Source organism: Hypomesus nipponensis, chromosome 23, assembly GCF_054491055.1.
Source record: "Hypomesus nipponensis isolate SF chromosome 23, ASM5449105v1, whole genome shotgun sequence".
In the NCBI taxonomy this organism is placed as follows: domain Eukaryota; kingdom Metazoa; phylum Chordata; class Actinopteri; order Osmeriformes; family Osmeridae; genus Hypomesus; species Hypomesus nipponensis.
Genome location: NC_140383.1, coordinates 11,027,585 through 11,045,679, shown reverse-complemented (window position 1 = coordinate 11,045,679; position 18,095 = coordinate 11,027,585). Strand labels below are relative to the sequence as shown.

At 49.9% G+C, this 18,095-nt stretch overlaps 1 protein-coding gene across 3 annotated transcripts in view; it reads left to right on the top strand.

Annotated features, from left to right (window-relative positions):
- Positions 1-18,095, top strand: part of col4a2 (collagen, type IV, alpha 2) — a 44,867-nt gene that overhangs the window by 10,871 nt on the left and 15,901 nt on the right. For all 3 annotated transcript variants that reach the window (XM_084688674.1, XM_084688673.1, XM_084688675.1), the window contains exons 4-7: positions 4,272-4,355; positions 16,716-16,850; positions 16,971-17,015; positions 17,210-17,326. In XM_084688674.1, coding sequence (XP_084544800.1) covers positions 4,272-4,355; positions 16,716-16,850; positions 16,971-17,015; positions 17,210-17,326 — 381 coding nt within the window. The remainder of the gene's footprint in view (positions 1-4,271; positions 4,356-16,715; positions 16,851-16,970; positions 17,016-17,209; positions 17,327-18,095) is intronic.

The window sequence follows — 18,095 nt, the reverse complement described above, 5'->3', positions numbered from 1 at the left end:
GAGAGTTTACGCGCAACCTTGAGGTGAATTTGCATGCAAACCTAGGGGAGTCAGATAGCTGAGCGGATAGGGAATCGGCTTGTAATCAGAAGGTCACTGGTTCGATTCCCGGCTGTGCCAAATGACGTTGTGTCCTCGGGCAAGGCACTTCACCCTACTTGCCTCTGGGGGTCTGTCCCTGTACTTACTGTAAGTCGCTCTGGATAAGAGTGTCTGCTAAATGTAAATGTAAACCTCGTCCTCAAAGTCCCAGTAAATTGACTGCAGGAATTGATGTGTCAACCAATAGGTGTGAAGTGGGGGTTTTCATTTTATACACATCACAGAGTATTTCGAAAAAAGCTTGAATGTTCTGTGATTTCTGTGTGTGGATGCAATCTCCCTCAGCTGTACTATAACAGTGCTGAAAGCTCCCCAAAAAACAACAGTCACATGTATCAACGATTAACGTGTCAGCCGCAGTGCGTTCACGCGGGAGACGAACAAGCCTGCGCTCGACACCGACAAACGTACGCATCTCACGTGAGCATCCCTTTAGGGGTCGGGGGTGAGTTAGGGTAGGGGTGACAGATGTTTTCTGATCCCCAGGAGCAGAGGAGGTGGGCGGGAGGTGATGTGAGGAGCCGAGGCTGTTTCATGTGTGTAAACCGAGAGGCCATCCTCGAGGACCGATCTGTCGTATCCATCACTTCAGGCGGGGTTACAGACTGATGGCTGTTTATGGTCGCTTCCATGTTGACATGGGGGGTTGTGACCTGGGGAGGCTTGGAAACTTAATAACCGCCGTTTTAAAGACTCTCTTCTTCTTCAAAGTCTTCCACCCACCCACACACACTTTTATCCGGAATTTGAAGATGAGCTGGGCTCTCAGCTGGACACAGGAGATCCACCCAGTGAATTTTCAAATATGCAGCGCTCCTCCACCCCCCTGCCCTCCCTAGTGGACACGGCTATCTCCACGTAGGCCCCTTCCAGCCATACGCGTCTTTCTAACTTTTTTAGGAGCAGACAGAATAATGATCTGTGGGGTTTACATCCAGGGGCAGGAAGGGATTCACCAAGGGACATTATGGGATGTCCAAGCAGTAAACAGCAGAGCGCAGCTGTGGGTTGACATGAGTGTACTGTACAGTGTGTCAGCTCTGTGTATATGTATGTGTGTGTTTTAAAAGAGAGGACACTCCTCGATTCAGCTTTTCCCACACAACTGTTCTTTCCTCATAGGAGGTCTGTAGTTAGAGTTAGGTCTGGGTTGTGTTGTTGAGTCTGTGGTGTGTAATTTAGTATCTTGAGTTGTGTATAGCTTAGTCTGGCTGATATACAGGGAATGGACCATTGAGATTAGTCACAGTGTTTGTACTTCTGTTTAATGGTTGTGGGACGTGGTTATGGTTTGATATTGACATGTCTGATCCCGGTTGAATGTCAGTTTGTGAGCTTGTGGTATGCTATAGATATGTCTGCGGTTTTATAAGTTCTTAGATCTGGGTGAAACCCCACCATGACTCATTGACCACAGTAACCAACCAAAGCATCATCATTTGGACAGGGCTTGTTATGTCTGGACACAGGACCATACTCTGAGTGTTATGTTACTCTCCCACTAACATCTGAACGTCATGTTTTCAGTTATGCTCATTGCCTTTCTGTACATATCACACTGGCACATACACACACACAGACACAGCAAATCTTTAAATGAACCAACTGGAAGATATACTACACTCTCCTGATTGTTATCTTACTGTTATATAATTATATGAATTGGTGTGTGTATGTATGTGTGTGGTTGATCACCAGAAGTCTATTCAACCATACCTCCTTAAAGACATTCGCTGATGAGATAAACGTGATATACTGCAGGGTGTGTGTGTATGTGTCTCTCTCTGTCAGACTGTGGGTTTGTATGTTGCCTACACAGCAAGATTTACCGTATGGGCCGTATGGGAGTACTTGTGACAGGGAGGGAGGCTTTAGTGCAGTCACACAGAAAGGGAGTACAAGAGTCTGCATGGCCTCAGCTTTCTTCATTAAAGACAGACATCAATCTACCCCAGACTGGAGACCACCTATATTTAAAGAAACACACACAAATCTTTTCGGAGAAAACGTAAGGACACAGGAGTCTGGTGTCTCATTCTTATTTGATTAGCTTTTGACCTCGCTATCCTGGTGGGAGTTGCGCACAAGCGAACACACACACATACATTTCCCTAAGTGTCCCCAGAATGGAGGTAAAGTCATTAGTTTGTCAAGCTTGGAGGAGGTAAAGACTGGAAGAATTGTCGTCAGGAAAACAGGATACTGTAACACAATGGCATTGTCTTCAAGTTGAATTCTCATTATCTATTTTGGGCCCGACGGTTAGATCAAGTCTAAATAAATTCCACTCAGCCACCGTATCACGCACTTGTCTGCGTTTTAGGGGGAATTCTCTTTTGTTCTTTGTGTCTGGCCAGAGGTGACATGTCCCAGTGTGTGAAACGGTGATTCCCTCTCGGTCCTGTAGGGGTGTGTCTCAAATCCTGTGGTGAGGCTTCCCTCCCTTTTTTCCTTTCCAGTATGGGGATGCCCCCACTGACCCCTGGCTGTCCTGCAGCCTAGACTAACACTATAGGCCTGGACCACCTGGGATAAAGCAAGCCCTCTAACCAGAGTAGACAGAATACACTGTAGACCAGAGGAGATGTCAAGCACCCTAACCAGACTACCAGAGGAGATACCCCAATACACCCAAGACCGCTAGGATGCAGGACTCGAGTTCGCTCTGTAAAACAATGGCTGTTCGTTAAGCTCCCCGGCGATGACACTTATCCGATCATCTCGGTGTCTCAACTTCGAACAGAAGCGGTGAACGCAGCCTCGCCCTGGCAGACGGACAGCGGCGATCAAATAGAGCTGAGGGGGAAACTGAGCCCAACGCATTCCGCAGAGCCGAGGGGAAGAGGGCCTTTGTGTCGGAGAGATAGGGGATCAAGAAAGGACAGGGAGACTGAGGCTCTTTGTCCTACTGCGGGGGGGGGGGGGGGGTCTCAATATGCCCTTACTGGAGGGAGGGTCTCAATGTGGCCTTTGTCAGACCCCAGGCCTTAGGCCGAGGAAAAGATGAGGGATGGGAGAGCGAGGAGAGAGAGAGAGAATTCCTCTGGTTCATGCCTCCGTCCCGTGGCATTGGTAGTCCATTTCGGGAGTTTCATTATGAAGTGGGAGCAGGGAGGGGGGGGGCGGGGGGGGGTCCGTCAGGGAGGGAGAGGGCGGGGGGGGTCCGTCAGGGAGGGGGGGGGGGGGGTCCCACAGCGAGGGAGGACCCCTGTCAGACTGTTGACGTGTATGCTGCCTGTGGTATGACTGTGGAGGAGGGGCACGTGGGCTGGGAGAGTCCAGTGACGTCTGGAGATAAGACTCCAGCCGTGAAGATGGCACACACACACACACACACACACACACTAACACAGACACACATTTTCCCATACACAAGCACGCAGTGTGTCCATACTCGCTGAGGGGCCTGTTCTGGGCAGTACACAGTTTTCTCAGAGGGAACTTGGGAGTGTGGTGAATTGCGCATACGAGCTCCTGCTCTCTGATCATTACTATTCTCTCTCAGGCTCTGAGTTGCAAAACCTCTAGGATCGTTGGCTCACTAATGAGGTGTGAATGATAATGTGGATTTGTGGAGATTGTGCTCATTCAAGTGTCGACAGAGAGAGAGACAGAGACAGAGAGACTACTGATGCAGAATGTGCACTAGTGGTGGTCACAGCCTCAGGCTAGGTGTCAGAGATCACGGTTTGCATGTCCAGCGACGGTATAGTATGGTAATGGGAATATCTACTCATGGATATTGCGTGTGTGAGTAGCTCTGTGTGTTGTTGGGGAGGATGTGTCGACCGCCTGTGGCCGTCCAGATGAATGGGCTCGTGTTCGAACAGCTAATTGACATGCAGTGTTTCTGGTATGAAGGCCCACAGTTGATGCCCTTGGCTCCCAGTGTGTTTCACGTCTGTGTTTCGTCCGTCCGGATGTCTGCGGAATATTTGGAGTCGAGCATGAGTCAGACCGACCACATCAGAACAACCGATTACCAGACAAACAAAGTCCCCATACACACACGTAAAGACAGACTCACACATCCAGGACTCACACACACACACATACAGAAAGAGAAACACACGACTATTCATAGAACCAATCATCTTGTCAAGCAGCGAGCCGATTAGTCATGAAGCCCATGTTTTGATGTCCGACCTGGTGTTGCTGCTGTGTTGCAGGGTGGTGAGAAGCACAGCGGCCCTTGTGGAGGGAGGGACTGCAGCGGAGGAGGGTGCAAATGCTTCCCGGAGAAGGGCGCCAGGGTAAGTCACTTTTTTCTTTCCCCCACCCACACACCCCCCTCACCCTCTGCCTCTGTAGCCTCTGTAGCCTCCATACCCCAGTCACTATCCCCTGCAGCCTCAACCTCGGGTACCAGAACAACTCTCTCCCATTTGGCTCTCCAGGAGACTACAGCACCACAACAATGCAATGCAACATCGGCAGCGCCATGACGGGTTGTGGGCTCGTTGACTTGATTCTATCGGTAGATGACATGACAGCTACCTATTGTGCGACCCTTGACTCCTGACCCTTGGCACCGTGACCCTCAGACCCAGCTCTCTCGTGGGCCTCTCCCCCTTGCCCCTCTTGGTGGTGAAACTGGAGAAATGAACACCGGGAGGATGAAAGAGGACAGGTTGTGTGTTGTCCGGGGGTGGGAAGTGGTTGAGAAGTAGAAGAGAGAGGGAACAGAACAAAGAAGGAACAGGAAGGACAGAGGGAGGAATATTGGAGAAGTAGAGGGAAAAGAAACAGCGCATGACACGTAAACCAAAATACGCCAGAGAGAAAACAGATAGAGGTGTACAGAGAGCTAATGGCCCTGCAGGGAACCAGAGCGATCCCCACGCCCAGCCGGTAGAGGAGGGCTCGGTCCCCAGGAAACCACCATCACCCGCACGCGGGCAGAGTGAAGCCTGAGTGATGTTAGGGGGGGGAGGCTAAGGAACAGCAAAACACAAGGCCTCTCCGGTTCTGAGGTTTTACAATCTTCTCCACCTCTGACCTACGCACTCGCTGCGTTGACAGGAAACCCTAAACGAAGAAGTCGAGAGGGAAATGGAAGGGGAGCGAGGGGAGGAGAGGAAGTCCATTCCCTCGCATTCCAGAGGATGCTTAGACTATGGGAGAGAGAGGTCAGACCTTCAGCTGGGCTTCCTCTCTCTCCTGATTGTTCTCTGAGGCATTATAATGTCAGGGCCAAGGTTGTGAGAGGCTTTCTCTCTGTCTGTCTGTCTGTCTCTCTGTCTCTCTATGTCTCTCTCTCTCTTATCTCTCTCTGTCTCTCTGTCTCTCTCTCTTGTCTCTCTCTGTATCTCTCTGTATCTCTCTGTCTTTCTCTCTCTAGCACCTTGGCACTTGGGCACATTTGTTACCCTGACCTTTGTTTCAACAAACAAAGGGAAATGGAAACATCCTCTCATTCACCCCTCCTCCGTCTTCCTCATCCTCTTCATCCTCACTCCATCACAGTCACTGCCTATTTACACGACAAAATCCAGTAGAATGCTGGGATACAAACACTACTCGTGTGTTTCTTAGTTTCACGTTTTTGTCCCGAGAGTCTACAGTCTCTCCTGGAATGGCAGAAGACCACGTCTCCTATTTACTGCTCAGTTTTATTGCTTACATATTGTAGCCGTAAATTCCTTCTGTCCTATGAGTCGATGGCGATATTATTGAACCAACCCTACATCCTCTTGTCACCTCCCCCTACCTCCATCTCCCCATCTATCTCTTCCCTCAGTTTTTTGCCCTTGACGATAAGATGCAAGAGTGCATTCATCCAGATGTATATCATCCATCTCTTCCTCCTTCTTCCCTCCATCTCTCTCCTTGTCTCTGTCTCCCTCTCTCCATTTCCCCCTCCAAGGAATACCATTCCATAACCAGCATACACTGCTTAGACTCATATATATATCCGCAGATCTTTCTCAGGACCCCGACTTGGCCCGACTCAGACCCCGACACACAGACACACACACTCACAGCTGTGCTGATTGGATGACATTCGAATTGGTGGTTTTGCTTGCAATCGTTCAGACCAACCTCTCCAGAGGGGTCACATGGTGTTCCATGTTTATACGATCCAGACATGTTCTGGATGTGCCTGGGCGAGGCTGGAGCAAACGAGGGGTGTCATCTCCATCTGTCACTGGAGCTGATCTATCAGGCTGACAACCGTTTCGATATACGGCCGTCTCCCGCTCGGTTCCGGAGACTCGCGATGATCTTCCCTTTCCACCGGCGTGTTGTTCGGACTCAATGTAGGTTGGATCCAGAAAGATCTGGTGAGATCCGGAGAAGCAAAAGGGACAGAAGGGAGATGGGGATGCAGAGACCGAGACGACGAGAAAGATCTTGAAACAAAGACGACACAGAAGGAGAAAGAGACAGGCTGTTTTTGCAATAGAGGAAGAATGGAGCTGATTGTGTGCGCATGAGTTGAGTTCCGTAGATGCTCAAATTGGGGGCTGGAGAGTCTGGCAGTCAACAGCTTCTGCGCCCTGCCACCACCCACATCCCTGGCACCAGCGCAAGTGTTTAGACTTTGGAGGCCAAAGACAAATATCACACTCCTCTCTTCTCCTCTGCTATCCCCTCCGCTTGTCCAGTCTTTTCTCCTCTCAGTTCCAACTTCTCCCTCTCCGCTCCTCTTCTCTCCCAGTACACAGGGACAGGAAGGGGCTGGGATTGGGCTTGATACAAAGAGCAATCAGGAGTTGACCTCTTCACCTCGCCTCCTCTCATGAAGAGAGAGAAAGAGACAGACGGTTGAAGCACAAGAGAGTCAGAGATACTACGTGAAATGTAAGGAGGTTATCAGGAGGAAGAGAAATCCTCCATATGGCCTCTTTATCAGTGATTTCTTACTTCATGTCATTTATTCCGAAACAACAATACGAATGAAGACAATCTGTCCATCAAGTACGTTATTTGATGTAGCAATATCACATCTATGTAAATCTCAAGAGTTTCCATTGCATAAATCAAGTCAGTCAGTCCATCAGTCAAATGGACAGAAGTATAGAAAACACTTAAAGAAAAGATCAGTTTTTGGAAAAGATCAGTTTATTCCCCACTTCCTCCTGGGAAAGGTTGCTTTAGATGTGGAACAACAAGTGACACGCGTCACAGAAAGTGGAGCACAATGACGTTCCACATATCTTTCTAGAAAGACAGTGACGTGTTTGTGTGGGAACAGAAATCGTGTGTGTTTGCCTGCTATAAATGGTGTGATTTCCTTGTTCCATGAAAACAAGACCAAATATACCTTCAGAAGTCCCCTCCTCATCATGGACCATCCTGTCTCCATGGGGACAGGATAACGGAACAGTCTGGAATGTGGGGGTCCAGCCCTCTGAGAACACAGTTCTATTTACAGCATGGTTCTGGGGGCGGGGGGAGGCAGGGGGGGGTGGCTGTCCGTACATTTGTCTGTACAAATGTACATTACATTTAGTCATTTAGCAGACGCTCTCATCCAGAGCGACTTACAGTAAGTACAGGGACATTCTTCCCAAGGCAAGTAGAGTGAAGTGCCTTGCCCAAGGACACAATGTCATTTTGCACGGCCGGGAATCGAACCAACAACCTTCTAATTAATAGACCGACTCCCTAACCGCTCATCCATATGACCCCACTTTGTACAGACAGACAGACAGACAGACAGAAACCTCAGCACACACGGTTTTGACACCATTTTGACTGCATCTTCCGAGACGGGGCAGAAGTTTCTGCGTGAGCACGCTCAACTTGTGAAATGAAACATTCCTTGGTGAAGAGTGCTTCAGACAGACAGCGCGCAGCTGTGTGTGCGCGCACAGCCCAGACCCCACCCGTGTCTTATTAGCGTGTCAAGTCCTCAAAAGCTGTGCTCTGTAACCAAGGCAATAGCCAGAGGGGGGGGGGAAACACTGCCACCAACCGTTAGCGAGGGTCAGGGGCTGTGGATTCCCAGTCGTGACCCAGTCCTGTAAGACCCTTGCTCAGACTGGGAGCAGCCAGGTGGGGAGAGACTCTTAACCTGCCTGTTAACTCCTCACACTTCTCCATTCCTCAAGAGGGCTGTGGATCCTAAACCCCTCTGCATTCAAAGTCATCTGTTGTGTGGTCCGACCTGTTGCGCGTAGCCGGCTCACACAAAGCGGCGCATTCTAACACACAATTTCTCCCAAAATGGATGTCACAAGATCACGGCTCATATTTCTCTGACGGTGTCTCCTTAGAAACGTTTCTTCTTCTTCTTTGTTCCCTCCTCGCCAAAGCAGCCCTTGACCCTCCAGCTGGCGCCATCTTGAACAGGCTGTCAGGGGGCCTCACCCTCACCACATGCAAAGACGCCGGCGTCGGTCGGACAAGGGAGCTTTGTTACCCTGAGACAGAGGAACATCTCTTAAAGAGTGCTGAGAGACATGCACACACACGCACACCCATTATTATGTCTGCCACTGCCCAAATTGTAGCAGCAGCAGCACATCATAGCAACCGTGGTCTGTGTGAAGCTGCTACAAGGGAATCCCCCCCGCCCCCCCGCCCCCCCGCTCAGAAGCACGATGACCCTCCACACAGATCCAGTGGAGCTCCTTTGGAGTTGCATTGATACAAGCCATAGTAGCAGGGTGGGTCCTTGTTTCATATCTACTTAAACATTTGTATCAATAGCGACTTTGAGTTCCTTGAAAAGCGCTACATAAATCAAATGTATTATTATTATCAATAGGCTGATTCTGTTTATGCTACTTTGGGACCGATCAAATGGCCACCACTTTCTCCTTCTCTCCACCTGCATCTGTCCATCACAAACCAGGTGCACGTGTAGTCCAGTACTGTCTCCGGAGCCTGGAGTGGCATCCCGGAGCAGCTCACCCTTTCCCCTCCCGTCCTCCCTCCCTCTTATGACATCATTTCCCCCCTGTCGATACCTATTGTCATCCACTCCTGTTTTTTCTCCTTTGAGAGACTCACTTTGTTAGTCAGACAGACACTCACTCACAAACATCCCCTCTCTCTCTCTCTCCTCTCTCTCTCTCTCTCTCTCTCTCTCTCTCTCTCTCTCTCTCTCTCTCTCTCACTCTCTCTCTCGCACACACATACATGGTTGCGCACACACATACACAGACTGAGTGAGCCTCCCATTCTGTCAGGGGGTAGTCAAGGTCTTATTTGACCCTAATCTTCTAGGATGTGTGTTACAATAGTCTCTTACTATGTTGCAGTGTGCCTTGGGTAGTAGTGTTCAGCAGGTAGGCACGGTATCCAGAGGTAACCATGGAAACCATGGAACAGAAAAGTTTGCTGTTCCCAACGGCAGTGCCATGTGTTTCCAATCAGGCCTGGCCTTTGGAGCAGTCTACAGCTGCAGAGGAAGTGATTAGGGCATTCGATACTCCCTTCCGAGAGAGAGAGAAAGAGAGAAAGAGAGAGAGAGAGAGAGAGAGAGAGAGAGAGAGAGAGAGAGAGAGAGAGAGAGCACAGAAGCATTGCAGATGGACTGTCAGGAGACTACCAAAACATTTAAGTCAAAATATAAGTCTAGTATCAAAGCATAAGATATTCAGCAGTGTGTATGTTGAGATTCAGGTCACATCTAGACCAGCTTTAGACCAGGCCAGGTTTAGACCAGGCAAGGTTCAGACCAAGCCAGGTTCACACCAGGTCAGGTTTAGCCCAGACCATGTTCAGACCAGACCAGGTTTAGCCCAGGCCATGTTCAGACCAGGCCAGGTTTAGACCAGGCCAGGCTTAGACCAGGCCATGTTCAGACCAAACCAGGTTTAGACCAGGCCAGATGTAGACCAGGTTTAGACCTGATTTAGACCAGACCAGGTTTAAACCTGATTTAGACCAGGATAAGACCAGGTTGAGAACCCTCGACTTCCCTTGACTGAGCTCTGTGATATCTCAGAGAGGCCATACATTCAGTATCATCTGCACTTGCTTGGCACCCTGCCCTGATTGGCTGATCCATGTGCTGTGCAACACTGCAGGAATGCTTGTCGCAGATGATGTAGGCGTGGCCTGCATCCCGCCGTGGGAAACCACGGGGCGGTCTGGAGCCAGGACGCCAGGGTCATTCCAGGATTCTGATTGTCCAGTTGGATGAGTTGGCCAGAGACTGGTCACAGTGGATTAGATCTCACGTCGTTACTCTAATGTGATTAATGTGAGGTCTCTGGTCCCGCTACGGCTGTCGATGCTGTTTTCAGTTGTTATTCGCCCATTAACTTAAACGTCTCGTACATTAAAGCAAATAGAGGAGGAAGGAGGGTCACAACATTCAAATTGTCTGACCCTTTCACGAAATTGAGATCGCAATCTCAACTATGTGTGAATAATTCTATGTGAATGCACGGATAATCCAGTCTCCAATCGTCCAGTGTGAACCTTCGTCTCAAGTCCTTTAGAAAGTACCAGTCAGTTCCTTAGAGTCCATTTAATAGATGTAAGTCTATACTCGGGGGGTGTCCTGGTCAGAGTAGCCTGCGGAGGAGTGTGCGGGTGTGGATGTCGAACGGACGTGCACAAACAGAAGGACGTGAGGCCATTGGTTCCGAGCAGTTTGGCGGGGTGTGAACTGTTATAAACTCCAAATGGTGATAAGTGATGGTAGATTGGGTTTTAGAAAACACACTTTCAAGGTCCCCTTACACACACACACACACACACACACACACACAGAGACTGCAGCTGGGTCCTGCTCTCAAGCACACATGACTCAAGCTCAGCCCCTACAAGTGTCATTCTTGCAGTGTGAGGCAATCACACAGGTGTGGGGCCCCCAAGATCTCTGGGATACCGGAGGTCTAAACGGTTCTGTTCTCAGCCTAGGAACCCCCTGAGTCTTGAGGCTCAACACATTCACACACACACACACACACACACACACTCATTTCTCAATCCTTCTTTCCACTCTCTGTGGGCCCTCAGTGTTAGGCCAGAGACACGTTTGTCGGGGTGCACGTGCTCTACCGAGTACAGATGATGTCTGGATATCTGGAGATATTAGCTCCAGTCTAAACACATTAGGGCCAATGTAAACCTTAGACCTGAAGCCCAAGCCCAAGGAAGAGTGGATGATGAGAGATGGATGGGGAGGGAGGGAGGGAGGGAGGGAGGGAGGGAGGGAGGGAGGGAGGGAGGGAGGGAGGGAGGGAGGGAGGGAGGGAGGGAGGGAGGGAGGGAGGGAGGGAGGGAGGGAGGGAGGGAGGGAGGGAGGGAGGGAGGGAGGGAGGGAGGGAGGGAAAATTCGAGAGGGAAAAGTGGCAGACTAAAGCAACGCAAAGCTATCCTGTAGAAGAGAGACTGAGAAACCGAGAGGGAAAAAGACACTGTCCTCGCCCGTTGTCACACCCCCTCCCCCATACCCCTCTCCAGTCTCCCACCCCTCTGCGTGTAATAGGGATCCCGTCTTATCATTCAGATGTATTTATTCGTTTTCTCAGAAATCCACTCACGGGTTTTCATACCTGGGCCTTGGATCCAGGTCAGAAAAAGGCAAGCGGATTAAGCCTGTGTCTAAACACGTTCTCCTATCTGAACATCACCTCTGTAGACCCCCTCCAGGGGGCGGGCGGGGGACACTCACACCGACTAGGACAAGGACTGACACCACTGGTTTATACACACAGCCATGTAGGTATGTACCTAAGTAAGTGTGTAAGTGTAGGCTCGTATGGAAGGGACGAAGCTGTAACAGCCCTCCACACAATGACATTCCAATTGGATTTGTATCGCCTTTGTCACAGGTAATGTCCCACATCCATGTGACATATCCAACACCACATGTGCTTTGGTGTTACAGATCTCTGTGTGTGTGTGTGTGCATGTCATAGAGAGCTGTGAGGTCGTCAGTGCTTTGTGTCATCTATAAGACACCAACAGGCAATGGCACACTCTCCCAGGCAAGAACTATCCCTCTGTATTCTACCTATTTTCCTGTTTAGACTTCTGTGTGTGTGTGTGTGTGTGTGTATTGTTTGTTTGTGTGTGTGTGTGTGTATTGTTTGTTTGTGTGAGTATGTGTGTATATCCAGGCAGAGGGACAGGATTGTTAACACTGTAAATGATGACAGCAGGCCGACCTGATGCTAAGTAAATACAGGATGGAATAAATAGCTCAGACTTATGTGTGAGAACTTGAAGCAGTGTGTGTGTTTGTGTGTGTGTGTGTCACTGTTTCCCAAGGACCGGGGAAATGTTATAGCAAGGCTCAGTCATAAACTAAACAATATCTCAAGGTCCTTAGGGAAAGACTATAACACCGGAAAAACAAAGCTAATGCAGATTCAAGCAGACTACAGACTGGAACAGGACAGACATTATAGAGGCGGACTGGAACAGGACCGATATCAGAGAGGCAGCGGGACACACGGGCAGGGAGGCAGGGAGGCAGGCAGGCACACAACCGGCGGGAGCAGGACAGACATCAAACAGACAGACGTTGGTTGTTTGGTCGTTTTGCCTCAGAGGTCAAGGGTCAGGGTTGCGGTCTGTGTTTTCCCAGGGCGCGCTGTGTGGATCATTCCAGAACTGTCTGTCCCTGAAGAGAGGTCCAGTCCCAGAATAGTTTCCTATTAGACATGGGTTGATAGAGCTGTCCCCTGCTTTAATCTAGGGCACACAAGAGATGCAGGTCTCTGTCCTGAGAAGGCTGAGTTCAGGCTGAGTTCAGGCTGAATTCGGGCCTGCGAGGTGTGTCTGGTCTTGCTCCAACCAGGACATGACGGGGGACGGGGGGGGGGGGGGGGCTCTGCACTTCACCCAGAAATGCGTCACTTCACTTACCTCAGTGTCTAAACCTGGCCATGGCTCTGGCCCAGCACACACACACACATCCAGCCAGCCTGTCTTTTGCTTTAAAAGGTACGCGTGAGCTTTGCCTCCTTCTTGGAAACAATGGTTGCCAGTAAACACTAGGAGACAGAGCGAGGGATCAGACATGCACACACACATAGACTATGGTTTGAAGAATGCCAGAGCCAGCACTAATACAAACGAAAGCCACATAAGCATAAACCCACAGAGCCAGCATGTGCTGATAAGTATGCTGACGTTATCAACAGGCCTTCAACAGACCGGGTTGCATGTCTTAGTGACGAACACAATTGAGTCGCTCAATGTCATTCCTGTTTGTGTTCTGTCTGTGTGTACTGTATGTAGTCTGTGTGTGATTGTGTGTGTGTGTGTGTGTCTGCAAGGTGTGTGTGGCAGTGGTTTGTGAGGTGTCTAGCCACTCCAGCCTCACATTTGTGACTGTTGGTCATTATGGAGTCGTGAAGTGGACTTCCTCACATTACACATGAATATCACTTTCATCGAGTTTGGACGAGGAATTCACTCCATCCATCAATGTCTCCTCTCGTTCACTCTGTCTTAGCGTTCCAAATGTTCCAGTGTTTGCCTGGAATACTTTCTTCATCACCTCCTTACTAAAACGCCAGATGACATGTGCTTACAAGAAGGATCTCAGTGTGTGTGTGTGTGTGTGTATGTGTGTATCAATGTGTATGTGTGTGCACCCCCCCCCCCATCAGTCATAGGATCAGTTACATTCGACACGCACATTTTTCTCACTCTCTCTCACTCACACATGCACGCCCACACACATCCAATGCACGTACACTCTCCAGATCCCCCAAATCTGCGAAGGCCTGAACATGGAAGTGAAGTCAAAAGGAGGCGGAGGACAGATAGAAAGAAACGAATGATATCTCATAATACCACGTCAAAGAACATGCGGTTGGACAGGATTTCTAATCGGCCCTCCGTCAGCCCTTTCACCCCCCCCCCCTTCCTCCCTGTCCTCTCTTCTCCTCTTTTGCCAATCCCGCTCCTCCCTATTCGCTAGCTCTCTTTCTGATTAGATCTGTCTGTTGATGGATGGCCCGTCGTGTCTTGTTATGTCGATCTCCCGTGAGAGAAGACCATGTGGGTCGGGACTCGGGGTGAGCAAGCGTAGGATGGACGGACGGGAGAAAGACGAGGAGGAAGCCGAAAGAGGAGCAGGGCAGCTCGTCTCACCGTGTTGCCCGTGTGCTCCCCTGAAGGGGCTTGTTTGTTAACCCGTTAGACACCTTCAAAGAGACGGAAAGCCGAGCTCTTTCTCCTCTGCACCCCCCCCCCCCCCCATACACACCCCCACACACAAGTGTGTGTACACACACACAATTACAGGGAACCATGTCTTGCGTTAACCGGAGAAGGCGTCAGGATGTTTGCGGTTCGCCGCAGATTTGTATTTCTGATTGTGTTTGTCTAGGTTCAATGGTTTATGGGACTAAATAATAATCAAAAGGATCTATGTTTCTTTCTATCTGTCTCTCTCTCTCTCTTCCCCTCTCTCTCCCCTTCTGACACACACCCTCTTTCCTTCCCTCTTCCTTGATCTCTCTGTCCATGGCCTCTCTACTGACATCTATAATTTGTAATTGAGCACAGCAGGCACCTTTCCACCTGTAAGAACCCTGACACACACTCTCACGCACACGCGATTCGATTGCGCTTTCCAACGCATTTGCTATGGTTGTCCGAGTGTCATTCAAAGAAATTCTCCCCTCCTCCCCTCCGCATCTTCTCCTTTCAACCTTATATGTCTCTGTTGCTCGAGCTGAGATCCCGGCTGGGTTAGGAGGCCTGCTCGTCTGCAGGCGGAAGGAGAGGAGAGAGAAGGAAAATGAAGGAGACAGACAGAGAGAGGGCTGCAACAAAGAGGTTGTGTGAGTTAGAGAGGATGGGACAGGTGGAGTGTTGGCCAGCAGGATGAAAGGAGATGCGGTGAGGAGATGGAGGGAGATTTAGATCAGAGGAGGGTAAATCAGACGGGAAATGAGAGGAAAGAAGAGCGGAGTGGGTAGAGAAGGATGAGAGGAGAAGGAGATCAGAAGGTCAGCTTGAACGAACATAACTCTTATATAGTGTTCAGCTTGATACGTACATAACTCTTATATATTGTTATTGGGTCAAGTCCATCCCCCCTCTCTCTCCTCTCTTCTCTCCTTTCCTCTCCTGCTCATCTCTCCTCTTTCTCTACTCCTCTTTCTTCCGGAATGTATTCTTGTTTGGGTTTAGATGATCTATCATGGTGTTTCCATCTTCCCATCCAGGGGGTAGAGTTCCGGAATGTGTGTATGTTCTCTTGGGGTTCATAATACAGTATTTCCTCTTGATGACCATGGGTCTCTCCAGCCTCATACTACTGGGACAGACAAACATCGTCACTATGTGTGTGCGTCGAGGCAGGAGGGGGTGGAAGACCGTGTGTTCTCACAGGAACATGGTCAGGCCTAAACCACAGGGGTCCCCAAGACTTTTCGGACCTCCACCCCCCGCGTGTTATCTTCCCAGGAAAGCCTTGACCTCTCATGTCACGTGAACCCCACGAACCCCTTTCAGTGGAGTCGTCTCTCGCCCTCTGTAACCCCTTCGCCCCCGTCTCTCTCTCCTCTCTCCCATTCCGAGGCTAAAGGTGCGTGCTGCATTTAGGAAAGGATGGACTTGTGTGCGTCTGTGCGTCTGTGCGTCTGTGTGTGTTTGAAGTCAGTGGTAGCTAACGCCCTCCCATGGTGTGCCACATGATCTGTGGCCCTCAGGCCTGCTGCACTTGACTCCCTTGACCTCTCTCACACACACGTACAAGTGGAAGCCCTCACAGAGGCCAAATCCGCTCCGCAGGTTTGTTTGTGTGCGCGCGTTTGAGGAAAGGGCGAGGAGAGAGAGGGGGAGAGAGAGAGAGAGAGAGAGAGAGAGAGAGAGAGAGAGAGAGAGAGAGAGAGAAATCTCAACCTGCTTCCCCTCCTGGACGATGCGGGGTCTCTCCCCATCTCTCTGTGTTCTCTCTCACCACACACGGGTCTATCTCCATCTCTCTGTTATATTTAGTCAGTCTCTATCTCCCCCCTGTATTAGAGCTACTTAAGACCACGGCAGAGCAGACATGTCTGGGTGTGGATTGACAACTACTTCTAGCCTGATGGGGGTTTTTTTAACCTTGATCTGGGTCTTAAGTTTGCTTCTGCACATGAACCTAGACGGAGTGTCTGTCTGGCTAATCGTTCTCCGTCTGGCCAATCGTTCTCCGTCTGGCCAACCGTTCCTTTATCTATGAACTTGTCTGAACCCCCTGTCTAACTTTAGTACTCTGTCTGAAGTGACCTAGCTGCTCCCGGTGTAGCTGTCATGTCAGTCTGTCAGCAGCCACTGGGTGGAGCCAGAGAGCTCGACCACTGGTGGCGTACCGTGGGTTCACTATAGCAAGAATCGGATGAATGGCTCCCTCTGGTGGAGGAGATTAGAGACCGACGGCTGAAAGGTAGTAATATTGATTAACGTTATTGATCACAGTACCGGATGTAGTTGCATTGTTATGGTGCTCTTCTCTACCTGCTTTACTGGTTGTCTGGTTAACTCTTGCCGTCTTTCTCTACATCCACAGGTGAGTATCGGTCCCCTGCCCATCACCCACCCACACCCACCCTTTCCTCAAATTCTTTATTTTTTTACTACCGTTATATTACATTTTACTATGTACTATTATAATAATTTGATACTTTTCATTCCCCTACCCCACTTCCCCTTCCTGAGTTCTCTGGTTGACTGGATGTCTGTGTTCTGTACTCCAGGGCATGCCTGGCCCTCTCGGCCCCCAGGGGTTCCCGGGGCCGCCGGGTAGAGTAGGGGAGGCTGGCGTCGAGGGTCCCAAGGGGGAAAAGGGAGACCGCGGACGAGGAGGCTTCATCGGGCCCAAAGGATCTGTGGTGAGAGAGAGACGTTCACCTTGACAGCTCGTGCATTGGGTTGCACGTGAATAAATGCTGTATTTATGGGGTCACTGAAAATGTTCTTAGCTCACCGCATCGATCCTCTCCTCTCTCCAGGGCATGACAGGTGTCCCAGGGTTTTCCGGTAACGACGGCATTCCCGTGAGTTGGAGTAACTTTCTTCGCTCCTACCTCGACACTGGATCGTCATAGCTACAATTGACATTTACATTTAGTCATTTAGCAGACGCTCTTATCCAGAGCGACTTACCGTAAGTACAATACGGGTGAACCTGGACATGTGTGATGTACCTGTCTGATGTGTGTGATGTCGCTGTGGCGCCCTGTTCTGGCAGGGTCACCCGGGGCAGGCAGGGCCGAGGGGGAAGCCTGGTGCGGACGGCTGCAACGGAACACGCGGAGACTCTGGAACGTTGGGGCAACCAGGCAACAACGGATCACCGGGATATAACGTACGTGTGACGTTGAAGACAGACTCGAGACGAAACACCCCCGCAATCACTTTGAACGGATGGATCGCCTTTCATTCGCCCCTACCTTTCTCTCTTTATCTCTGTCTGTCTCATTTAGAGGCGTTGTTAGACATCAAACTCTACTGGGGCACAGGCCCCTATTCATATCCCTTTTTTTTTTCTTTCAAGCTTGCTGCGCACAATGCACTACTCGGCTATAGAAACTCCCCTTGCTTAACCCACTATACAACAGTTCAGGAACACAAGTTTGATATCAGCTTTGGCAGGGACATCAATAGTTAATGCGAGCATGTACATTTATTTCATTTCATGGCATTCATTTGGGCGCAAATAGCCTACTGTTTTTTTGAGTGTCAAAAGTAATATTGTTTTTATGTTTTAGTCAAAATATGATGATTGGTAGGCCTCCCATTCAGAAACGTTCTTTAGTTTAGTAATGTTTTTTTAGCCTACCTCAATTCTGACTTGTGTGGCGGAATGAATGCACTGACTAAGGAAGTAAATGGTTCAAACTCAAACTTTAGATTTTACTGGGGCACAGCAGATGTATACTGGGTCTGACGAGGCCCCTGGTCTCACTCTCTCTCTCTCTCTCTCTCTCTCTCTCTCTCTCTCTCTCTCTCTCTCTCTCTCTCCCTCTCCCTCTCCCTCTCCCTATCTCTCTCTCTCTCGCCCTCTCCCTCTCCCTCTCCCTATCTCTCTCTCTTTCTCTCTCTCTCTCTCTCTCTCTCTCTCTCTCTCTCTCTCT